The sequence below is a fragment of the Microcaecilia unicolor genome, chromosome 1 (assembly GCF_901765095.1).
Source record: "Microcaecilia unicolor chromosome 1, aMicUni1.1, whole genome shotgun sequence".
NCBI classification, from domain to species: domain Eukaryota; kingdom Metazoa; phylum Chordata; class Amphibia; order Gymnophiona; family Siphonopidae; genus Microcaecilia; species Microcaecilia unicolor.
The window spans coordinates 19,005,773-19,031,563 of NC_044031.1; the positions used below are offsets into that span (position 1 = coordinate 19,005,773).

At 45.7% G+C, this 25,791-nt stretch overlaps 2 protein-coding genes across 3 annotated transcripts in view; one reads left to right on the forward strand and one right to left on the reverse strand.

Moving 5' to 3' along the window:
• Positions 1–25,791, reverse strand: part of LOC115459803 (zinc finger protein 271-like) — a 258,826-nt gene that overhangs the window by 120,002 nt on the left and 113,033 nt on the right. The window lies entirely within an intron of this gene.
• Positions 1–25,791, forward strand: part of LOC115463476 (gastrula zinc finger protein XlCGF26.1-like) — a 53,529-nt gene that overhangs the window by 23,218 nt on the left and 4,520 nt on the right. The window contains exon 3 of one of the 2 annotated variants that reach the window (XM_030194018.1): positions 19,204–19,320. The exons of the other annotated variant lie outside the window; for it this stretch is intronic. Within the exon in view, the coding sequence (XP_030049878.1) occupies positions 19,204–19,320 (117 nt within the window). The remainder of the gene's footprint in view (positions 1–19,203; positions 19,321–25,791) is intronic. 2 annotated transcript variants of the gene reach the window in all.

Consider the following 25,791-nt stretch of genomic DNA (forward strand, 5'->3'; position numbering starts at 1 on the left):
GGGAGGCGGGGATGGTGCTGGGCAGACTTATACGTTCTGTGCCAGAGCCGGTGGTAGGAGGCGGGACTGGTGGTTGGGAGGTGGGGATGGTGCTGGGCAGACTTATACTGTCTGTGCAAGAACCGGTGGTGGGAGGCGGGGCTGGTGGTTGGGAGGCAGGGATAGTGCTGGGCAGACTTATACGGTCTGTGCCCTGAAAAGGACAGGTACAAATCAAGGTAAGGTATACACAAAAAGTAGCACATATGAGTTTATCTTGTTGGGCAGACTGGATGGACCGTGCAGGTCTTTTTCTGCCGTCATCTACTATGTTACTGTGATCCATGGGCTGGATGAGTGGTGTGGTATTAGGGGGCAAGAACTTCACAATGATAAAACTGAACTGCTCCAACAGTGCATCTTCCAAACCTGGAGGATGTGCAGGAGCATTGTCCATTAACAGGAGGCACTTAAGGAGCAAATGATTTTCCTGGAGGTATTTTTTCACACTCGTTCCAAACACTTTATTCATCCACTCAATGAAAATTGCCCTCGTGACCCATTCTTTCTTGTTTGCTCTCCACATCACACACAGTTTACTTTTGATCACATTGTTTCTGCTAAATACTCTAGGAGTTTCTGAATGGTACACCAGTAAGGGCTTCGCTTTACAATCACCACTAGCATTACCACACAACAGAAGAGTAAGCCTATCTTTCATAGGCTTATGTTTAAATCATTTTTATTAGTCAACAGAACTGACATTTCAAGCTAAACATTTCACCAGTCAGCATACCACGTATGTACATAACATTATAACTTGAAGATCTTTTGTTTTTCAAACTTTTATACCCCAGCTCCCCGTCCCCCGACTTGACCCTTTCCATCTTACTCTTTCTAGATGAGATTCCCAATCTTGAGTCAAAGTCGTTTCCTTATCCCACCCTTCCCACCCTACCCTTCCCATTAAACCCCTTCTATAACTAGTCAAAATACATTCACTCCACCAGTACTGGTTAAACAACTATCTGTTCATAAGGCGGCTTCGAGCAGCTGGTGTCAAGGTATCCATGAATAGACTCCAACAGTTTATCCACTTCTCGCCTCTTTCCGAGGACAATTGTTTTATGCCCATCCTCTCAATCCGAATTAAATGGATCATCCGCAATCTCCACCCCTGCAAAGTGGGGTATCTATTTGTAATCCACTCAGCCAGGATGCATTGCTTTGCTGTTATAATAGATTTTTCCACAAAGGCCTTCATACCCTTTGGGCCCTGTTGCGGAATTGACCAACGGCCCAGCAACAGCCTGGCATCGCTTTGCCAACGTACCCTCCATAAAGTTGATACTTGGGCCATAAGTGTCCTCCAAAAGGTTCTGATGCCCTTGCATGACCATAACATATGACCCAATGTTGCTCCTTCTGCTTTGCATTTCGGGCATTCGCCCTAGGGGGACACTCCCATGTGGAATGCCCTCCTTGGTGCTATATATATCCTCAGAGCTATTTTGTATTGTATATCCCATTGGGTAGCATAAACCGAACGTCGTCGAATAGATATTATATGTTCTCTAAGTTGATCTGGCGTTAGTGTAATTAACAAGTCTCTCGCCCAGCTTTCCGCCAGTCGCTTGTAATCCATTTCAGATACCGTATCCTTTATATGACGGTGGTGGTAGGCTAGGGGTACTTTCACTTGTGCCTCCAGAGAAAAGGCTGACGATAATTCTTCTTGAACATCTTCCGTTAAGTCTGTCCAGGGTAAAGATTGGAGGTAATGCCTCAACTGCATATAATGGAAATTATCTGCTTTAGACATTGCATATTCCGTTTCCAGTTCTTGAAACGTTTTAGGGTTTCCATCCGCAGTCAGTACATGCAACAAGTATATAATCCCTTTTTGTTTCCAACGACTAAAGGCTGAATAAAGGCACCCTGGCTGAAAGTCTGGGTTGTTGGCCACCGACAAAAACGGTGTTACTTTAGCGGAGAAACAATGTAGACGACATATCCATCTCCAAGCTGCTTTTGCAGAACTCATGATCCCTGTTAGTTTCAAAATTTTTGGGATCTCCGCTCCTCCTGTATGCAAGCAGTTACTGAAGTGCGCTTGCGGCAGAAGTTGCAGCTCCAATTCTGTATTTGAGTAATAAATGTCCGACAGAACCAGTCCCTTATGTGGCGCATACTACTTGCCACGGTAATGCTCTTTACACTAATTAGTCCCATCCCGCCATACTCAGTTGGTGTGTACATAACTTGCAAAGATATGCGTGCTTTTTTTCCACTCCACAAGAAGCGTCTCAGCAGTTTATTCAGTTTACATTCATCACTGAATTTCAATGACAGTGGCAATAATTGAAAAATATATAACCATTTTGGTACTACAAACATATTATACATTGCTATCTTACCCCAAAGATTCATTGGAAGGGACTCCCACCCCTGTAATTTCTGCCTTGTGTCTTTTAGTAACTGACGAATGTTAATTGTATACAACTGATCTAATACCGCCGGGATCGACACACCCAAATATTTCAACACTCCCTCCGCTGCTGGGATTGGCAGCCCCAAGATTTCTTTTGTCGTCAGGTCAGATGTGAGTATTAGGGCTTGGGACTTATTCAGATTTAAGGTGAATCCCGCCATTCTCCCGTATAATTCTAACAGCTCTAACAGTGGCTTGAGGGAACTTCGGACATCTGAAACCATTATCAGCAAGTCATCTGCATATGCCACTGTTTTAAGGTAATGTCCTGCCACTTCTACTCCCTTCACCGCCTCTGCCTGATTTATGTGGTGCAGCAGAGGTTCTAAGGAGAGTATAAACAGGAGGGGAGACAAGGGGCACCCCTGACGTGTACCTCGTTCTATGTTAAAGTCTGTACTGTTGACCCCATTAGCTACTATGGTTGCCTTGGGCTGGTTATACAGTGTTTTTACAGCTTTCTGAAACCAATCCCCGAGTCCCAAGTGTTGTAGAGTTTGAAAGAGGAAATCCCAGCTTACTCTGTCAAATGCTTTGTCCGCATCTAGACTCAGCAACACCGCCGGGTCTCCTCTTTCTTGACAACTGGCCATGGCCAGGAGCGCTTTCCTGACATTCCAAGAGGAGGACCGGTTCCTGACAAACCCTACTTGATCTGGCCCAATCAGTCTAGGCAGAACTAAAGCTAATCGTTCTGCCAGGATTTTTGCTATTAATTTTGTGTCTACGTTTAGTAGTGATATCGGCCTATAGGACTCGGCCTTCTCTTTTGGTTTATTGGGCTTCGGGATAAGTGTAATAGTGGAGGTGTTAGCATATCGTGGGAGGACACCTTTTTCTATGGCTTCATCATAGTATTCCAACAATGCACCTTTAGCTTTCAATGGTAGCAGCTTGAAGTACTCTCCCGAGTACCCATCAGGCCCTGGCGCTGAATACAGTTTTAATTTGTTCACGGCTGCCTGCAATTCTTTCATTGTCAATGGGTCATTCAGTGCCTGCCTCTCAGCCTCTGTTAATTTTGGAAGCCTGGCCTGTGTCAAATACTGCTCTATGTCTTGTGGGCTCCATAAATGTTTCCTGGTGTACAGCTGAGCAAAGTGTTTGGCCAATATTTGAGTGATTTCTGCAGGTTGATTTGTTATTTTCCCTTGGTCGTCCCTCAACGTGTCTATTGCCCGTGAACCCCCTCCAGCTTTTATTATTCTGGCCATTAACCGTCCCGGTCTATTCCCGTACCGCTCCAATTTATATTTCCTATACCACTGAGAATGTGTTTCTCTTTCGTGTAATAACGTGTTGAGGGTCACCTGTGTAGCTTTTAGAGTTTCGAGTGTCTGTGCCGATGGATGCTTGGCGTGGGCCCTCCTAGCTATTTGCAGTTGTGTTTCTAGTCCCAGGACACTGGCCGCAGCTTTCTTTTTCATGTTTACCACATATGCAATAATATCTCCTCGCAAAACTGCTTTGGAGGCAGACCAGTACAAAGAGGCCTGGTCTTCGTGTTGGGCGTTATGTGTTGCGTATTCCTCCCATTTATCAGAAAGATACTTCTGGAAGTGTTGGTCCTTATATAAATAGGCTGGGAACCGCCATCTCCTTTCTCCAAGCCCCTCTGTGTTCGTTTCCAGGTCTAACCACAGCGGGGTGTGGTCCGAAATTTCCTCTGGGCCTATCGTTACCTTAGTTACTCTATGAAACATGTTTCGCGCTATCAGGGCATAGTCCAATCTAGCCTGAGTCCCATGGGCTCTAGACCGGTGTGTAAAATCTTTTTCTGATGGGTGTAGTGCCCTCCAGGTGTCCACCAAATCCAAGACCTGCACTAAACTCGGCAAAATGTCCCCTCTATTACCTCGGTAGTGTTGTGAGGTAGGGCTAGTGCAGTCCATGGTTGGGTCCATGATTAAATTTAAATCTCCTACCAACAAGAGGGGCAGACCACTATGTTTATGAATTAGTTGCTGTATTTTTTGATAAAACTCTGGATCTTGTCTGTTTGGCCCATACACCACTAACTAGTAAGTTCATCTCTAACCCTTGGAGCCATATTTTTACTAACAAATAGTGTCCTTCTTGGTCTCTAGCTAGTAATGTGGCTTTGTACGATAGGCCTTTCCTAATTAAAATTACCACTCCTCCCTTCCGGCCGGACGAGGAACTGGCCAAGACCTCCCCCACCCACATTCTCTGTAGTTTGTTATGTTCTGCCTCGGAAAGTCGGGTTTCTTGTAGGCAGGCAATGTCGGCGCCATGCCTACGGAGTGCCGTTAGTATCTTTGCCCGCTTAATTGGGGACGATATCCCCCCTACATTCCAAGTAATAATTCGTGCAGGCATGACAGAAGTATTAAATAAATCATGACTAACTTCCAAAGCTGCCTATGAGTGTAATCTGCTGCCAGTTTCTCCAGTAGGGGCCACCCAAGAACGCAAGTTTTTATGTAATGCCAATCTATGTGTTCCTTTGCAAATCTAGTACCTGTCACTGGTGAGAATATTGATGTCTTAATACCCCTCCCTCCCCCCCCTCTCCCTCTCCTTCCCCGTTGACCCCCCTCTTCCCCTTTCGCCTCCAGTATTCCCTATAGCCTCCTCCCAGGCCACTCAGCCTACGAAAAAGCGAGAACCACGATCCCTCGCTTTGAGACCCCCACTCCCCAACATCTTATAAGCAACATTCCCACTGCAAAAAAAAATTCTTTTACTCTTTCACTTACAATTACATGCAATTAAATATTCAAGGATCTTCTAGGAGCTGTTTGTCTATCAGTGCTTTCCAGGCTTCTTCTGCTGAAGAGTAAGAATGCCAACTGTTTTGCAAAAATAGGCGCAATTTGGCCGGGTATTGCAGTGCAAATTTAATCTTTTTCTCTATTAAAGTCGAGCAAAGGGGGTGAAACTTTTTACGTTGCTCTTGCACGGCCATTGTATAATCCTGGAAAATCAGTATATTTCGGCCCCCATATTTCAGCGAGTCTCTCCGCTCTTTAAAGCCTTGCAAAATCTCAATCTTGTGTTTATAGTTAAGAATTTTCGCCACTACTACCCGTGGTCTAGCATTTGTTTCTGATTTTTTTCCCACACGGTGGGCACGCTCTATAACCAGGGATCCCGCCGAATCCGTGAGGGCCAGTTCCTTTGATAGCCAACTTTCTAGCCACGTACTTAAGTTCCGTTCTGGTAGTTGCTCCGGCAGCCCTACTATACGCACATTATTCCTTCTAGAACGGCCTTCTAAGTCTTCAAGTTTTTCTCCTTGTTCTTTTAATTGGCGATATAAACTTTGAATATCTGGGCCGTGTTCCCGAGTCTCGTCTTCAAGCGCCGACATTCTGGCCTCCAGGTCTCCTGTTCTAATTCCCAGGCCGTCTAACGCCGTCTGATAATGATCTAGTTTTTCATGGAGCTCGGACCACTTTGGTTCCCATGCTTGTTTAGTGGCAGCGGTCAGCTGAATCAATTATTGTTCCGAAAAGCTTATCGACATTGCCACCACAGCTTGTCCGTCCGCCATTTTGCCGTCTTGAGCTCCCGACCTTGTTTTTTCTTTTTTTGCTGTTCTTTGCGCCATCTCCGCTGACGATTTGTTAATATACTTGTCCATAAGCACTTTGCCTTCTGCTAAACCTCTTGCGAGGTTTACAAAAATAGATGTTTAAGGAGTGAGGGCCCTGGAGCCAGAGCACCACACGTCTTGCTCAGCTCATAGCGTCACGTGGTTCTCCTTTCATAGGCTTATGTCCTGGCAGTGCCGTTTCCTCCTGTGTAATGAACGCTCTCTTTGGCATTTTCTTCCAAAACAGGCCAGTTTCATCACAGTTGAAGACTTGTTGGGGGATGAATCCTTCAGCCTCTACGTAATCTTTGAATTCAGACACAAATTTTTCAGCACCAGACTTGTCCGAACTCGCAGCTTGTCCGTGCCTATTCACTGTGTATGCCAGTGCGCCCGAATTTTTCAAACCAGCCTCTCTGCTGGCCTTAAAATTACTTAGTGAAGTAGCACTCGTCCCGGGCATTTTCTTTATGAGATCGGCATACAGCAGTCTGGCCTTTTCACATGTGATGGCCTCAGAAACAGAATCGCCATCTAACTGTTTTTGATTGATCCAAATTAATAATAACTGTTCCACATCTTCAATTGTTTGTGATCTCTGTTTTGTTATTGCATTCACACCTTTTGCTACTTTTGCCTCCTTTATTGCTTCCTTTTTTGCAACGATTGAACTTATCGTGGATGGTGACTTCCCGTACATGCGGGCGATTTCAGCAATCTTAATGCCACTCTCGTATTTTTCAATGATTTCCTTCTTCAAATCAATCGTGTTCCTGTCCTTGTTCTTTGAAGGACTGCTGCCCATAGAAACTTTTTTGGGTCCCATGATGAGACTTTGATACAGGCACTCAACCAGCAGCAGCAGCAGTATTGTGGCAAAACGACGAAATTTGGGTCCGAAAACAGCAGCAGTGTGATCCCACAACCGGAAACAACGCCCTAGAAGAACGACACATGAGAACGCAAGATTAGCTGCGTGGGCACGCCGATGAAATCCGAGGCGATCGATGAAAACCGAGACAAAAGTTTCGCGAAAAAAATCGACGATAACCGAAACCGATGAAATCCGAAGTCAACGAAAACCGAGGTTTCACTGTCTATAATAGAGGCCTATAAAATAATGAGTGGAGTGGAACGAGTAGACGTGAATCGTTTGTTTACTCTTTCCAAAGATACTAGGACTAGGGGGCATGCGATGAAGCTACCAAGTTGTAAATTTAAAACAAATCAGAAGTAGAGGAGTGTGGTAGCCGTGTTAGTCCACTCTTAAGGTTATCAATAGAAATCAAACAAAATAAAACATCGAAAAGAAAATAAGATGATACCTTTTTTATTGGACATAACTTAATACATTTCTTGATTAGCTTTCGAAGGTTGCCCTTCTTCCCCTCACCTATCCACACCCACCCTGTTAGAATATCAATGACATGCTTTGATGTCCCCATGAATACCTCCGACCCACCCCCATTCTCCCACCGTGTCAGACTGTCATAGTAATGCTTGAATGTTTTCACTTATATACACTGTCAGCTAGCACATTTGCTTATTTCCGATCTAAGGAAGAAGGGCAACCTTCGAAAGCTAATCAAGAAATGTATTAAGTTATGTCCAATAAAAAAGGTATCATCTTATTTTCTTTTCCATGTTTTATTTTGTTTGATTTCTATTGATAAACAAATCAGAGAAATATTTTCTTCACTCAACATGTAATTAAACTGTTGGAATTCGTTGCCAGAGAATGTGGTAAAAGCAGTTAGCTTAGCAGGGTTAAAAAAGAATAATTTCCTAAAAGAAAAGTCCATAAGCCATTGCTAAAGTGGACTTAGGAGCAAATCCACTGCTGCATGGTTACTAGCATGATCAGTGTCTACCTGTGAGGGAGTACACGGATTTGTGGAAGCGAAAGTACAGCTGTGGTCTATTTGGACCCGTTTGGCATCAGTATTACCAGGGTGTTGGAAGCTGACCGCATTTGAGGTGGCAATATCTGTAGTGGAATTATCTGGACTGGAATTAAGTTTTGTAACTATAAGATCAGAAAGGGAAATCTGGCCTTCAAAACGTGCAGAAGCACGTCCTGTAATTTCTGAATCGTTTGTATTTACCAATTTATCAGGAGGATCATGGGGGGGGGGGGGGGGAAGAAAAAGAAGGAGTACAGTTGGATAGGGAAGGATAAATAGGTTTATATCCAACTGCGGTACAAGGTAAAACTGTTTTGACATCTGTAGATGTATCGTCAATCTGGGAGTAATAAGGTGATGAGGGAGCCGTAGCTTCGGTTTCCACTGCAGGTGGTGGAGGAGGAAATTTCTCACTGTGAGGTAAGGAGTTAATGTCATTCTCGTGTTGGGAAACAAAAACCCATTGGTTTACAGCCTGAAGGTGTTTCAGGCGGGAGGTACTCTTTTTAGTTTTTTCAATATAATTCATAAGTAATTGCAAAAGCTGTTTATCAAGGGAACCCTTATATGACCAAAAAAATCAGTTTGTATTTTGTTCCAATCATGCCATTGGGTACAAATATTTTCTAATTCTTTTCTCTGAGTAGGGAAATACCTTATTACAATTTCAACAGGTGTAACCATAATGTAAATAACAACAACAAAACCTAACATTGAGCCTGCAAAGAGGTGGGAAAATGTGGGATACAAATGCAATAAATAAATAAATAAAACAAACAAACAGACTTTCTAAACAATATCTATATATACAGTGGGGGAAATAAGTATTTGATCCCTTGCTGATTTTGTAAGTTTGCCCACTGACAAAGACATGAGCAGCCCATAATTGAAGGGTAGGTTATTGGTAACAGTGAGAGATAGCACATCACAAATTAAATCCGGAAAATCACATTGTGGAAAGTATATGAATTTATTTGCATTCTGCAGAGGGAAATAAGTATTTAATCCCTCTGGCAAACAAGACCTAATACTTGGTGGCAAAACCCTTGTTGGCAAGCACAGCGGTCAGACGTCTTCTGTAGTTGATGATGAGGTTTGCACACATGTCAGGAGGAATTTTGGTCCACTCCTCTTTGCAGATCATCTCTAAATCATTAAGAGTTCTGGGCTGTCGCTTGGCAACTCGCATCTTCAGCTCCCTCCATAAGTTTTCAATGGGATTAAGGTCTGGTGACTGGCTAGGCCACTCCATGACCCTAATGTGCTTCTTCCTGAGCCACTCCTTTGTTGCCTTGGCTGTATGTTTTGGGTCATTGTCGTGCTGGAAGACCCAGCCACGACCCATTTTTAAGGCCCTGGCGGAGGGAAGGAGGTTGTCACTCAGAATTGTACGGTACATGGCCCCATCCATTCTCCCATTGATGCGGTGAAGTAGTCCTGTGCCCTTAGCAGAGAAACACCCCCAAAACATAACATTTCCACCTCCATGCTTGACAGTGGGGATGGTGTTCTTTGGGTCATAGGCAGCATTTCTCTTCCTCCAAACACGGCGAGTTGAGTTCATGCCAAAGAGCTCAATTTTTGTCTCATCTGACCACAGCACCTTCTCCCAATCACTCTCGGCATCATCCAGGTGTTCACTGGCAAACTTCAGACGGGCCGTCACATGTGCCTTCCGGAGCAGGGGGACCTTGCGGGCACTGCAGGATTGCAATCCGTTATGTCGTAATGTGTTACCAATGGTTTTCGTGGTGACAGTGGTCCCAGCTGCCTTGAGATCATTGACAAGTTCCCCCCTTGTAGTTGTAGGCTGATTTCTAACCTTCCTCATGATCAAGGATACCCCACGCGGTGAGATTTTGCGTGGAGCCCCAGATCTTTGTCGATTGACAGTCATTTTGTACTTCTTCCATTTTCTTACTATGGCACCAACAGTTGTCTCCTTCTCGCCCAGCGTCTTACTGATGGTTTTGTAGCCCATTCCAGCCTTGTGCAGGTGTATGATCTTGTCCCTGACATCCTTAGACAGCTCCTTGCTCTTGGCCATTTTGTAGAGGTTAGAGTCTGACTGATTCACTGAGTCTGTGGACAGGTGTCTTTCATACAGGTGACCATTGCCGACAGCTGTCTGTCATGCAGGTAACGAGTTGATTTGGAGCATCTACCTGGTCTGTAGGGGCCAGATCTCTTACTGGTTGGTGGGGGATCAAATACTTATTTCCCTCTGCAGAATGCAAATAAATTCATATACTTTCCACAATGTGATTTTCCGGATTTAATTTGTGATGTGCTATCTCTCACTGTTACCAATAACCTACCCTTCAATTATGGGCTGCTCATGTCTTTGTCAGTGGGCAAACTTACAAAATCAGCAAGGGATCAAATACTTATTTCCCCCACTGTATAAAACTCACCTTCAACGTTCTATTTGCACTGACGTCACTGAAGCCAGGTTCGTAAGTTCGAAGCTCTGAAGCCACACAAAATCACAGTCTGTGGGCCCTGCCCTCGCGTCAAACGTTATGACGTTGAGGGCGGAGCACATTCTCAGCTCCAACGTTGTACTGCACTGTAGCTCTGCTCCGCCCTCGCGTCAAAACGCGACGACGTCGAGGGCGGAGCACACGTTACTCTATCGGTTCCTACTGCAGGGGCATTCACATGACGCAGAAATCTTCTGTTTCGGCAGGTTAGTGGGGTGGGGGGGCCTTCGGAGAGGGGGGAGCGCCGGCAGCGACGACATCGGTGGGGGTGGAAGGGGGTGCACTGGCAACACACACATCGGGGGGAACGGAACGGTCACGGACGCTGGGGGGCGTGCCAAAAGGGCCAGGGTCACAGCACATTCGCACGGAGGCTGCAGGGCTCCGGTGACACACGGAGACACAAAGGGACGGAGGGGAGCCTTGCTAGCGCCCGTTTCATTGCGATTTGAAAAGGGCCTTCGTTACTAGTAATCAAATAATAAAAAGTATACTTACAAATGGATGTCTGTAGGTACTCACAGAGTCAATGACAGCTTCTGTAAGGACGATATTCAGGGATTCTGCAATTGAATTTAAATATCATATTACCAAGAATCCTGCACTGATTTCTTGGCAAGGCATAGTAAAAAGATCAATCCAAAAGATCTTTCACACCTATAAAAGATATTTAAAGAATTCCAACAGTGGATAAATATCAGTTTCAGAAATCTGACAGCTGAATCTGAAAAAGTATTTGAGCACTAAAAAGTTTCTGCAATCCTGTCACTGAAACGGAATCTAAGAGGGAAAAAAAATAGGAATTCGAAAATAGTCAGTATAAATTGCTGCTAGCAGGGTATTGAGGGAGCTCAGAGAGGTTCTGGCGGGTCCTCTTAAAGATTTGTTTAATAAATCCTTGCAGACGGGAGAGGTTCCGAGGGATTGGTCCCTCTTCACAAAAGTGGTGATAGGGAAGAAGATGGAAACTACAGGCCGGTAAGCCTCACTTCGGTTATTGGAAAAGTAATGGAAGCGATGCTGAAGGAAAGGATAGTGAATTTCCTGGAAGCCAATAAGTTGCAAGATCCGAGACAACATGGTTTTACCAAAGGGGAATCCAAACGAATCTCATTGAATTCTTTGATTGGGTGACTGGAGAATTGAATCAGGGACAAGCTATAGACGTAATCTACTTAGATTTCAGCAAAGCTTTTGACATGGTTCCCCACAGGAGGCTTTTGAATAAACTGGATGGGCTGAAGATAGGACCCGAAGTGGTGAACTGGATTAAGAACTGGTTGACGGACAGACACCAGAAGGTGGTGGTGAATGGAATTCACTCGGAGGAGGGAAAGGTGAGTAGTGGAGTGCCTCAAGGATCGGTGCTGGGGCCGATTCTGTGCAATATATTTGTGAGTGACATTGCCGAAGGGTTAGAAGGTAACATTTGTCTATTTGCGGATGATACTAAGATCTGTAACAGAGTGGACACCCCGGAGGGAGTGGAAAACATGAAAAAGGATCTGAGGGAGCTAGAAGGATGGTCTAAGGTTTGGCAATTAAAATTCATTGCGAAGAAATGCAAAGCGATGCACTTAGGGAATAGAAATCCACAGGAGACGTATGTGTTAGGCGGGGAGAGTCTGATAGGTACGGACGGGGAGAGGGATCTTGGGGTGATAGTATCTGAGGATTTGAAGGCGACGAAACAGTATGGCAAGGCGGTGGCCGTAGCTAGAAGGTTGTTAGGCTGTATAGAGAGAGGTGTGACCAGCAGAAGAAAGGGGGTGTTGATGCCCCTGTATAAGTCATTGGTGAGGCCCCACCTGGAGTATTGTGTTCAGTTTTGCAGGCCGTATCTTGCTAAGGATGTAAAAAGAATTGAAGCGGTGCAAAGAAAAGCTACAAGAATGGTATGGGATTTGTGTTACTACTACTACTACTACTACTTAACATTTCTAGAGCGCTACTAGGGTTACGCAGCGCTGTACAGATTAACATAAATTGACATAAAGGACAGTCCCTGCTCCAAGGAGCTTACAATCTAAAGGGCGAAATGTCACGTAGGGACAGTCCAGGTTTCCTGAATAGAGGTATGATGGTTAGGTGCTGAAGGCGACATTGGTGGGTTTTGAGCAAGGCTTTGAAGATGGGCAGGGAGGGGGCCTGGCTTATGGGCTCAGGTAATTCATTCACCTTTGAGTTTGTTGCGACATATCTAAGATAGGGCTTATGTACTTTGATGTGTTTGAAGCTCTAATGTTGGATAAGTGAATTCTGAGTGGTTGTTGTGATACTTGGTATTGGTTGTACCAGCATAACACAAGGTTGTAGAAGCTGAGTGTCCGAAGAGCATTCAGGTCACTTCACGGCTACTAGATGTTTGCACCAACATTTGAAAAGTGTAATGAGGACCGGAGAAATACACAGCAACGTGGTAAATGAAGGCAGATAAAGGCCAAAATGTCCCCTATCCAGGCTGCCCAGAATATTTAAACTCTACAACACTTATGATGGTTCTCAAAGCCCCAAACCAAGCTTGTTAGGCAGTTAAGGCAAGTGACTGTGGTATCGTGGTCAATACACTCCCCCTTCCAATGGATCCTATTCCAGGACAAGACAGTTTACACAAGGCTTTCATAGCACCTCATCCACTGCCCAAACCTCCCAGAAATACCATTCAGGCCTCCTGGCTGCCAGTAAACAATTTGTCCCTGCAATATGTTACAAGACGTATGAGGAGAGACTTGTGGACCTAAACATGTATACTCTGGAGGAAAGGAGAAACAGGGGTGATATGATACAGACGTTCAAATATTTGAAAGGTATTAATCCGCAAACGAACCTTTTCCGGAGATGCGAAGGCGGTAGAACGAGAGGACATGAAATGAGATTGAAGGGGGGCAGTCTCAAGAAAAATGTCAGGAAGTATTTTTTCACAGAGAGAGTAGTGGATGCTTGGAATGCCCTTCCGCAGGAGGTGGTGGAGATGAAAACGGTAACGGAATTCAAACATGCGTGGGATAAACATAAAGGAATCCTGTTCAGAAGGAATGGATCCTCAGGAGCTTAGCCGAGATTGGGTGGCAAGAGCCGGTAGTGGGAGGCGGGGATAGTGCTGGGCAGACTTATATGATCTGTGCCCTGAAAAAGACAGGTAAAAAATCAAGGTAAGGTATACACAAAATGTGGCACATATGAGATATCTTGTTGGGCAGACTGGATGGACCGTGCAGGTCTTTTTCTGCCGTCATCTACTATGTTACTATGTTACTACAGTGAGCACTAGAACATCAATTCACCTATTGTAAAACGAAAACAGACAGATTAGTACAGATCGTCGATCCTGCACAGTCAATGCCAACCGAAAGTCATGCCTTTTTCACAAACACAGATACACCCTAATCCACTATAGAATAAGTAATCATAAACTTTCTATTTAGACAAAAATTAAACTGAACCCCCGATGCCAGACTCTGCATACAATGCAACACCACAGAAACAGAAAATGTCCCCTAGTACTGTGCAAAATATAAAGACAGCAGATGTAAATTTGAAAAAAACTAACAAATACCAATCACCACTTTACAAATTAACAAATAGAAATAAAACAAATATAGAAAATAAAATAATACCATTTTATTGGACTAATACATTTAGCTTCCAGAGGCCAAAATCTCCTTCCTCAGGTCAATACAGTATAGTGCTGTTACAGTATCCTATCCTGACCTCAGGAAGGGGGTTTTGTTCTCTGAAAGTTAAGTCAAAATGTATTAAAATTATTCCAATAAAAAGATTACCTTATTTAGATGTTAAAGCAAAAAAATAAAAATATGTATTTTATTTACAGTTTGTTGTCTCTGGTTTCTGCTTTCCTCATCTTCTTTTCACAGTCTTTCTTCCATCCAGCATCTGTCTTCGCTCTCTCTCTCTCTCTCTGCCATCCAGTGTCTGCCCTCTCTAATGTCCCTTCCATCCACTATCTGCCCTCTCTCTCCCTTCCATCCACATCTGCCCTCTATTTCTGCCCCTTCCATCCACCATCTGCCCCAGTCTGCCATCTCTCTCTCCCCCTTCCATCAACATCTGCCCTGTCTCTCCCTTCCATCCACATCTGCCCTCTATCTCTGCCCCTTCCATCCACCATTTGCCCCAGTCTGCCCTGTTTCTCTCTCCTGCTTCCACCCACCATCTGCCCTTTCTCTCTGCCCCTTCAATCATTCTGCCCTCGGTCTCCCATCCATCCAGGGTCTGCCCTCCCTCACACTCCGCCAGGGTCTGTCCCCTCTCTCTCTGCCCTCTCTTTTCAGCCCCCAGTTCCAGCCCCCTTATTCCACCTGCCCCTAGTTCCAGCCCCAGTCCACATCTCCCACCTGCCCCCCTTTTCAGCCCCACTATCCCACCAGTCCCCAGCCCTTTTCTTCCATTAGTCCCGAGCTTCAGCCCCCAGCCACTTCTCCCTGTCCCCTTTTCAGCCCCCAGTTCCAGCCCCCTTCATCCACAACATGCCTTGCATCCCCCCTTTTCAGCCCCAGACCCATTCTCCCACCTGCCCCAGGCATGGACCCATTTTCCCTCCTGCCCCTTGTCAGACCCCAGTTCCAGCTTCAGACCCTTTCTCCCATCTGAGCACTCCCCTCTGAGCACCCCCACCCCTCCCCAATCCCCTTCTCCCCTCTGGGCTCCTTTCTGGGCTCCCCACCCCTTCCCAATACCCTTCTCCCCTCTGAGCACCTCTCTGGGCTCCCCCACCCTCCTCAATCCCCTTCTCCCCTCTGAACACCCCCCACCCCTTCTCCCCTCTGAGCACCCCTCTGGGCTCCCCCACCCTCCCTCCCCTATCCCCTTCTCCCCTATCCCCTTCTCCCCTCTGAGCTCCCCTCCGGGCTCCCCACCCCTTCCCAATCCCCTTCTCCCCTCTGAGCACCCATCTGGGCTCCCCCACCCTCCCCAATCCCCTTCTCCCCTCTGAACACCCCCACCCCTTCTCCCCTCTGAGCACTCCCCTTCTCCCCTCTGAGCTGCCCCTCTCCCATCTGACCCCCCCCCATCTGACCCCCCCCCGACCCGGTCCCGTCCCCGTCCTTGTCCCCCCTTGTGGAGAGCTGACAGAGCCCTCGTCTCCTGCTATCACCCTTCGTTTTTTTTTTAATCCATTGCAGCGACGCAGGCAGCACTTCGCGTCTGCCCTGCGTGTGCTGTGAAGAGAGAAAATCACCTTACTGGCGTCGGGCCTTCCCTCGTTGTGTCCCGCCCTCTTCTGAGGTAACTTCCTATTTCCTCGAGGGCGGGACATAGCGAGGGAAGGCCCGACGCCAGCGAGGTGATTTTCTCTCTTCACAGCACACGCAGGGCAGACGCGAAGCGCTGCCTGCGTCGCTGCAATGGATTAAAAAAAAAAAAACGAAGGGTGAAGGCAGGAGACGAGGGCTGTCCGAAGCGCCCCCCCACCCGCTGACACCCGGGGCGGATTGCCCCCACCGCCCCGCCCTTCCTATGCCACTGTCGACCAGATAGAGATAAGAGTTTTCAGTTTTGGCATGATATAAGTCATCACAAGAACAAAATATAAGAAAACCAGTGGACTGAATTAGGGGCTTATAGCCCATTTATGTTTAAATAAAAGAGATCTGCATGAAACAAAATATTTATTTTGATTTTGATTTATAAAACTACTTGCCCCTGAAACACGTTCAAAACAGAATAATCCCTTTGTGTATCTAAAAGGTAAACAGATGAGATGTGATTCCATGTGCCACAATGAAAGGAGAGTTTAATTCTACTTCCATTTAATTTCAGTATATTCTATCACCTTTATAACACCAGGCTTCCCAAGGCAGATTACAACTACAGTTAAGATGAACCCATCAGGAAACAGGATAGCCTCACTGAAATCTGGACATCTATATATAAGAACAGTGGAAAAAAATGAGCACAAACTATAGAGTTTATAATTGCAGTTTCTACCAGCTACAATAATTTTTGAAGCTGTTATAGTGGTAGTCAATTGTTATGTCTTTTCTCCTCCACCTTTTAAGATGGAGCAACATTAAAGAATGACAAGGTGGATGCAGCACCTCATAAGTTTGCTTGCTTTGTTTTGAATGGGGGAGGAGGGGGGTGGAAAGTGGAAACAGATTACAAATTGGCTTCCTTACCTTTCAGTGGACTAGATAGGTTCACTTCCACTCTGGTCTTGGGCAGCGCTTTCTCCCTGCTCCATCCTCTCCCTCTCTTCTACCCACTCTCCCCATCCGCGTGGTCTGGTTACTTCTACTGCCTCGAATCGCCGTTCTCCCTTCAGCACCGGCAATTCTCATAGTCAGCCTTCTGACATCGTACGTCGTCGGGGCCTCTTATCAGGCGTGTCCCACCTCTGCGGAAAATAGGAAGTTGCAGAGTAGGCGGGTCGCACCTGAGGAGAGGCCCCGACAATGCACGCTGTCAGAAGGTGACTATGGGAATCGCCGGTGCTGGAGGGAGAACGGCGCTTTGGGGCAGTAAAAGTGACCAGACCACGCGGATGGGGAGAGCGGGCAGAAGAGGCAGGAAAAGATTGGAGCCTCGCTTGGGAGCAGGCAGAAAAAAATATTGGCAAGAGGCGCATAAGCGCCATTTTTTCTACAAACCTGTTTGGGGGAGCGACCGCTCCCCCTGCGCCCCACCTAGCTACGCTACTGACTCTCATATCTTCCTCAGTGAAGACTGTAGCAAAGAATTCATTTAATCTCTCCACTATGGCTTTCTCTTCCCTGATTGCCCCTTTTACCCCTCTGTCATCTAGCGGTCCAACTGATTTCTTTTGCCGGCGTCTTGCTTTTAGTATACCTAAAAAGTTTTACTATGTGTTTTTGCCTCCAATGCAGTCTTTTTTTTTTTCCAAAGTCCCTCCTTGCCTTCCTTGGCGCTTTGCATTGGATTTGCCATTCCTGATGCTGTTTCCTGTTACTTTCGGTTGGATCCTTTGGATCCTTCTTCCGTTTCCTGAATGATTTTCTCATAGCTTCCTTCACCTCACTTTTTAGCCATGCTAGATATCGTTTGGCCTTCCTTTCTCCTTTTTTAACACAGTGTTTTTGAACAGCACAGTGGAAGAAGTAGGAGATGACGCAGTGACTTCCAGCTGGAGGATAAATGGGTCCCATTTTGACGCTTTACTGAATAAAGACTATCTTGGCATTTATCCTCTGGCTGGAGGTCATTGCATCATCCCTTACTTCTCGTGGTTTGGACACTCCATAGGGGTTTCTCCTTTTTTGGTTCTCATTTGTGAACTGCATTCACGCCTGATGTAAATTGTTGACCTTTGCAGCTGCTCCTCTGTTTTTTTTTTTGTTGACAGTTCTTCTCATTTTATCGTAGCCTTTAAGTGTCAAAAAGGAGACTAACGTATTGGATTTCCTGGGTGTACTTATCCAGAGTTCATATCAAATCTGATCATCTTATGATCACTGTTATCAAGTGGTCCCAGCACCATTGCCTCCTGCACCAGGTCATGCTCCCCACTAAGGACTAGGTGTAGAATTGTTCTGGATGTGATGAAGGAGACCTGTGTGTTGTATATGGGATAAGGAAGCTCACTCAAATTGAAATGAGGATGATGATGTTTTGCACTATTTAAAGTGGGAACTGGGCTATAAAGATGAGTTTAAGGTTTTTGAAACTTTATTGAGATTTGCAGGGTCCAAAACAGTTCCTCTGAGGGTTTCCGTATTTTTGTAGAATCAACTAAATACTGATGTTGGTTCGAATGCAGATCAAACGATCATAAATAAAACCAAAAGAGGGGATCTGCTGTTAGTGAATGACAAAAACTTCCTCCAATGGAGGCTGTCTTCAGGCTAGCAGGAAAAAGGCCTCAAAGAGCTTCCAGGTCCTCAATTGATCTGTCGAAGCTATAACGGGTCTCTAGACCCTACTTTCATCCTTGGCCAAAAAACCTGCTGTTACGTTATTAAATTAATCTAATTACTGATGGACACAATTTATATATGTGTCTTATACCTTCATAGCCAATTCAATTAATTATACAATATTTAACACCACACTTATCTTATAGTGAGTGCTCTCAGAACAGCGTGACATGCTGTTTTCCTCTTTCTATAATCAATGTGTTAGACGATGGCCAGCATTTCGCACGGCTGCTTCAGGGCTTCGGTCTCACATTTGAAAGAAGGGTCAGCACTACATATCCACGCTCTTCTTTTACCTGCTAGCCTGAGGACAGCCTCCATTGGAGGAAGTTTTTGTCATTCACTAACAGCAGATCCCCTCTTTTGGTTTCCGTATTTTTGTTCATTAAAGTTAGTGAAATTTTTATGCTGGAAATCTGTCTAAGTCTTGAATTTGAAGGAGTCGGACACTAAGGACTAGATTCAGTAAAAAGTGCTCAAAAAATGGCACCAAATTGGGCATCATTTACAGAAAAGTGCTTAGAGCTGATTTCCAAGCCAAATTTTGGGAGCAAGGATTTACTGCCAACGGAAACCTGGTGTAAATCTTAGCACATAATTAAGTTACGGATCTCCGATGTTCACGTGATCCGCCCATGCCCTTCCCATGGCTCTGGTGCCTTTTGAGTTACGCAATAAGATTTGCATGTGGATCCTGATAGAATAACGCTTAGCAAAATGCAATTTCTGCCAATTAACGCCAGTAATTGTTACCACCCTGTTATTGGTGCTGATCAGCTCATTAGCCAGTTTAATGGCGCAAGCATCTCAGGATAGCGCCTAATTTTCGACATTTATAAAATCTGGGGGGTAAATGATTTTGGTAAACCTAATGCAGTTTTCTTAACCCCAGGAACAGGCACTCCAACTGTCATCCCTGACATTATATCCCACATTGAAGGAGGGGAAGAGCCGTACGTCAGGGTGGAGCCGGGATCGGAGGAAAGAGAAGCTGGGACAAGCTGCTCAGGTGAGTGCAGTAATAAGAGGGACTGGGGTGAATCTGCTGAGGTGAAGTGAGGCTTGACTTTATCTGAGTAGGAATGAGGTGCTCAGGTCCTTAGATGGGGCAAAGATCCATTTTATGTGAAAATATCTTTATTAAGTCACACAGAGTGAACATTAACATGAGTCATCAATAGTTTAATCATCTAATAGTTTTCTGTTCAACATGATAATGAACATGACATTTCATGCTGCCCCTTCCCAACTTTCTCTGCATCAAACATCCTCACCTTCCAATCTGTATTGAATATCATATTTATTAAACATCTCAATAATCTTACAAACATTTCAGGAATACCAGGTAAGGTGTACATTTCAACTAACTTTCTGTTATTTTCCTATAAAATCCCCCCCTCCACTTGAAATCAGTACAGCTGGTTTTGTTCCATTCATCAAAGGTCTTTATGTAAAAAGAAACAGATCCTGGAATCATTTTCTTAAATCGAGTCCCACCGACAGCTCCAGCCATTAAAGTATTTATCAATATACTTCTCGTTCAAGAAGTTAGGGAATTCGAAGGAATCCAAATTTTCATGAAACCAGCTATTTTCTTTTCTCCCTTCCTCTGAACTGTCAACGTTCCATACGTTGCAACGTATGGATTTAGTTCTCCGATAACATACTACTACTTGACATTTCTAGAGCGCTACTAGGGTTACGCAGCGCTGTACAGTTTAACAAAGAAGGACAGTCCCTGCTCAGACGTGCTTACAATCTAAAGGACGAGATGTCAAGTTGGGGTAGTCTAGATTTCCTCAATGGGGTTATAATGGTTATGTGCCGAAGACGACATCGAAGAGGTGGGCTTTGAGTAAGGATTTGAAGATGGGCAGGGAGGGGGCTTGACGTATGGGCTCAGGGAGTTTATTCCAAGCATAGGGTGAGGCGAGGCAGAAAGGGTGGAGCCTGGAGTTGGCGGTGGTGGAGAAGGGTACTGAGAGGAGGGATTTGACCTGTGAGCGGAGGTTACGGGTAGGAACGTAAGGGGAGATGAGGGTAGAGAGGTAATGAGGGGCTGCAGATCGAGTGTATTTGTAGGTAAGTAGGAGAAACTTGAACTGTATGCGGTACCTGATCGGAAGCCAGTGAAGTGACTTGAGGAGAGGGGTGATATGGGCATATCGGGCCTGACGGAAGATAAGACGTGCAGCAGAGTTCTGAACGGATTGAAGGGGGGATAGATGGCTAAGTGGGAGGCCAGTGAGGAGTAGGTTGCAGTAGTCAAGGCGAGAGGTAATGAGAGAGTGGACGAGTGTTCGGGTGGTATGCTCCGAGAGGAAAGGGCGAATTTTGCTGATGTTATAGAGAAAGAAGCTACAGGTCTTGGCTATCTGCTGGATATGCGCAGAGAAGGAGAGGGAGGAGTTGAAGATGACTCCGAGGTTGCGGGCAGATGAGACAGGGAGGATGAGGGTGTTATCAACTGAGATAGAGAGTGGAGGGAGAGGAGAAGAGGGTTTTGGTGGAAAGACAAGAAGCTCGGTCTTGGCCATGTTCAGTTTCAGGTGGCGGTTGGACATCCAGGCAGCAATGTCAGATAAGCAGGCCGATACTTTGGCCTGGGTTTCCGCAGTGATGTCTGGTGTGGAGAGATAAAGCTGGGTGTCGTCAGCATAAAGATGATATTGGAAACCATGAGATGAGATCAGCGAGCCCAGGGAGGAGGTGTAGATTGAAAAGAGAAGGGGTCTAAGGACAGATCCCTGAGGAACTCCAACAGAGAGCGGGATGGGGGTGGAGGAAGATCCATGAGAATGTACTCTGAAGGTACGGTGGGAGAGATAAGAGGAGAACCAGGAGAGGACCGAGCCCTGGAACCCAAATGAGGACATTGTGGCAAGAAGTAAGTTGTGATTGACAGTGTCAAAAGCGGCGGATAGGTCGAGGAGGATGAGGATGGCGTAATGACCTTTGTATTTGGCAAGAAACAGGTCATTACAGACTTTAGATAGTGCTGTTTCTGTCGAGTGTAGAGGGCGAAAGCCAGATTGAAGCAGGTCGAGGATGGCGTGAGAGGAGAGAAAATCAAGGCAACGGCTGTGAACGGCGTTCAAGTATCTTGGAGAGGAAGGGCAGGAGAGAAATGGGGTGGTAGTTGGAGGGACAGGTTGGGTCAAGTGAAGGTTTTTTGAGGAGTGGTGTGACTACAGCATGCTTGAAGGTGTCAGGGACAGTTGCAGTGGAGAGAGAGAGGTTGAGGATATGACAGATGGGGGGGGGGTGACAGTAGGGGAGATGGTGTTAAGTAGGCTGGTGGGGATGGGGTCAGAAGAACAGGTGGTGCATTTTAAGGAGGAAAGAAGGTGGGCGGTTTCCTCCTCTGTGATGTCAGGGAAAGAGGAAAAGGAGGCCTGGGTTGGTTGGTTGAGGGAGTGGGTTAAAGGGTGAAGGGGAGGAGGAGGCTTGGTGGTGAATTCGAGGTTGATCTTCTGTACCTTGTCGCGGAAGTAGTCAGCCAGTGATTGAGGAGAGAGTGAGGGGGGGGGGGAATGGGGGGGGGTGGTGGGAGCGGAGGGCACTTTGAGGAGGGAGTTAAGGGTGGCGAAGAGACAACGAGGGTTAGAGCTGAGAGAATTAGTCAGTTGGGTATAATAGTCCTGTTTGGCAAGGAATAGGGAGGCCTGGAAAGAGGATAGCATGAATTTATAATGAATGAAATCGGTATGGGTACGAGATTTCCTCCAGAGGCGTTCAGCCGATCGGGCGCAAGAGTGAAGGTATTGGATGCAAGGGGTCAGCCATGGCTGGGGATTAGTACGCTTTGTGGGACGGGAGATGGACGGTGCAAGGGTGTCCAGGGCAGAGGAGAGAGTGGTATTGTAAGTGGAGACAGCCTTGTCGACAGAGTCTGAGGACATGATGGAAGGGAGGAGATTAGAGATACTAGTGTGGGAGGGTCGACAGCCTGGAGATTCCTGGAAGTAGTGGTTAGTGTTGGGCGGGACTGAGGGGGAGGGTGATGAAGTGTGAAGGTGATCAGGTGATAGTCTGAGAGAGGAAGAGCTGAGGGTCAGAGATTGGAGGGTGAGCAGGTAGAGGACAGGACGAGGTCAAGACAATGGCCAGTTTGGTGAGTAGGGGTGGTGGAGCTCAGTTGGAGGTTGAAGGAGGAGGTCAGAGTGAGGAACTGAGAAGCGTAAGAGTCGGATGGGTCATCAGCGTGTATGTTAAAGTCGCCAAGAATGAGGGAAGGGGATGAAGGTTCAAGAAAAACGGAGAGCCAGGCATCGAAGTCGGTAAGGAAGGAGGGGAGGGACTTGTCAGGGGGGCTTGTAACCACTCGCCTCCACCTACCCTCCTCTTCTCCTTCCTGTACACATTAATTGATTTGATTTGCTTACTTTATTTCTTGTCTATTAGATTGTAAGCTCTTTGAGCAGGGACTGTCTTTCTTCTATGTTTGTGCAGCACTGCGTACACCTTGTAGCGCTATAGAAATGCTAAATAGTAGTAGTAGTAGTACTAGTAGTAGGGGCGGTAAATGACAGCAACTCTGAGTGGCAGCGGGTAGAATAGACAGATGGAGTGAACTTCAAAGGATGAGAAGCAGTGAGACTGCGGTAGAAGGAGGGGTTGAAAGCTGCAAGAGGGAGAAAGTAGTAACCCGACGCCTCCTCCGCGGCCAACTGGGCGGGGAGAGTGGGAGAAACGATAACCTCCATGGCATAGGGCCGCGATTGAGGCAGAGTCGTCGGGGGTGAGCCAGGTTTCAGTTAAGGCGAGCAGTTGAAGGGAACGGGAGATGAAGAGATCATGGGTGAAGGAAAGTTTGTTGCAGACCGAGCGGGCGTTCCACAGGGCACACGAGAAGGGGAGGGAAGAGGGGGGAGGAGGGGGGGAGGAGGGGAATGGAGATGAGATTGGAGACATCGTGGAATTGATTGCATAGGTAAGACGAGGACAGGTATGGGGGACCTGTGTTGGGATTGATGTCTCCCGCGGATAGCAGGAGAAGGAGCAGGAGAGTGTGTAGGAGGGTGGGGGAGGTAGGGCGACGAAGACGACGAATATGGGATGCGCTTAGGAGGAATGGGGAAGGGTTAATGGTAGGAAGGAGGTGTTGTTGGTTGAGAGCTAGGAAGGAGGAGGAGGACAGGAGAGATGGTGAGGTGGTGGGGGACAGGGGTGGGTAGGGTATTGCAGTAGTGAGCAGGATGAGAGAGGACATGGATGGGTAGTGAGTTCCTGTGGTAGGCAGCAGTAGGGGGAGGGGGACAAGGTTAGAAAGGGACAGTGCAAGGAAGAGAATGTGTATAGGGGCCATAACAGACGGATTTGGACAAGATGGAACGGACAGACTGGAACAAGCTGAGTAGGACTCTTAGGGCTAGTTGTTCAGATACTTGGACCAAGGGGAGTAGACAGAGTTGTTAGTACAGTTCTAGGTGCAAATTACAGGCATTTAAAGCGGATTACAGTTTGGATTGTATCAATTATATCAAGATCCATTTCTTTGCAATTAAACATACTTTTTTGCACAAATAAGCATCATTCATCAGTTTCCAATTCAAGATCTTCATCCATATTCAAACTACATAACCCTCTCTTTTTATTTTGATTTTAGAAGTACAATGTTAACAAAGCACAATTGTACAAGAAAGGTATCCAACAAAAGAAAAATAACATGTCTCCAACAACCTAATTCTTTGTAGAAGGGGGTCTATCATTTGCTTCAGGTTTTCTAAGTATAAAATTTGCATTTGATTAACTTGCTGCATTCCTCAGTATTTACTTGAAATAGAATCTGTTCGCTCAGACATCCATACGTGGCTCGACCACAAGCTTTTCTTCAGCCCCTGAGTTTGCAAAATCCATAGCGGGCAACTGCAGTGGGGTGTGGACCTGGGAGAGGATTGGGTAGTTTAGGGGCGTGCCTAGTCCCTTATATGGACAGTTTATAGAATATGTAAGCCACATTGAGCCTACAAATAGGTGGGAAAATGTGGGATACAAACGTAACAAATAAATACTATAGCAGTTAGGCAGGAGCATTTCATTGAGAATTACCCCCCGCCCCCAATGTACCAAAAAACCCTCAGGCAATGTCAGATCTCTACAGAACAGACAATTGTTACTCATTGGCGATTCCGTTATTAGAGGCATTAACTTGGAAACTCAGTTAAATGGACAAAAAAAGGGTTAAATGCCTCCCAGGATTCTCAACTAGCAAGAATACAGATCAAATTATTGGTGAACTCAAGAATAAAGTAAGTATTCTGAATGGATGTTCTTATCCATCTGCAGAGAGATTTTAAAATGTTGAGAGGGAGACTTAAACTCACTGTCAACACTACAGCATTTTCAGAAGTTCTACCTGTTCAGGGTAAGGGAGAACAGAGGCTGTATCCCACAACCTGCCTCAATACCTTTAATATGATGCCAGCAGAGTAAACAGCTACACAGCTTCTGGTTACAGGTAGAAGATACTCATAGCAGTCTCTTACCTCCCTTGGACAGGGAGGGGGCATGAAGGGTCTGGACTGCAGAGACTTGTGGCCAAATCTCCACAGTGACCAGAGATGGAATAACATAATGACAAGAAACAAAGTACAAGTGCAGAGTTAGTTATACTCGGGGCCTAATTTGTAGGCAAAAAGTAAGTGGAACTAGGGATGGGGTCAGGGCCAGAAGCCAACTTACTCCTAGTATGTACATAATATTTGTTAAATATCTAAATTTTCAAATTATGTTTAAAAATATCACCCACAGTAGTACAAATTTTGCAACATTATCAACAAAATCTTGGACTACTCTGCGTTTTTTTCAACATTTACACATTTGATACCATAGTGTTGTTCTCTGAAAATCTGGCAGCTGGATGGCATGAAGGAGTAGCTGGGTGGGAGCAGAGGAGAGCAGAAATTTCCACAGACCTTTGGTCTGACACAGTATAGCAGTTCTTATGAGTTTAATGTAAACATGCTCTGTAGCCACAAAAATCCAACCTACCCCAACAACAGGTAGGGCATTTCTTTCTTCTCGTAAGTCACCGTACAAAAAAAATATTCTGATACTCTTGTCATCTGACCAACAGCAACATAAATCTCTCCACCACCAATTACATTATGAAATACAAAACCTGAATAAATTCCAACTCAACATACACGTCGCAAACCAGACATAAAACAGTAACATTAATTCCTTAGATTCAAACAGCAAGAACCGTACTTTTCAATAGGAAACATTACAAATGTTACACTGGGCCTTAGAACACCAATACACCTACCACTGGTCAAGCAGAACAAGTGGGATTTCTATAGATCTCTACACAAAGTACATGTAGACAGCATATCACACCTCAGTCACAGGCAAAACACAGCAAGTTCCTTCATTATGTCAAGGGAGGGGTTATTTGTATTGTGCCTGGCAAACTCAGAACTCAACCCTGGAAAAATAAAAACAATTTAATTTACTCTTGTATTGAGCAGAATACAAA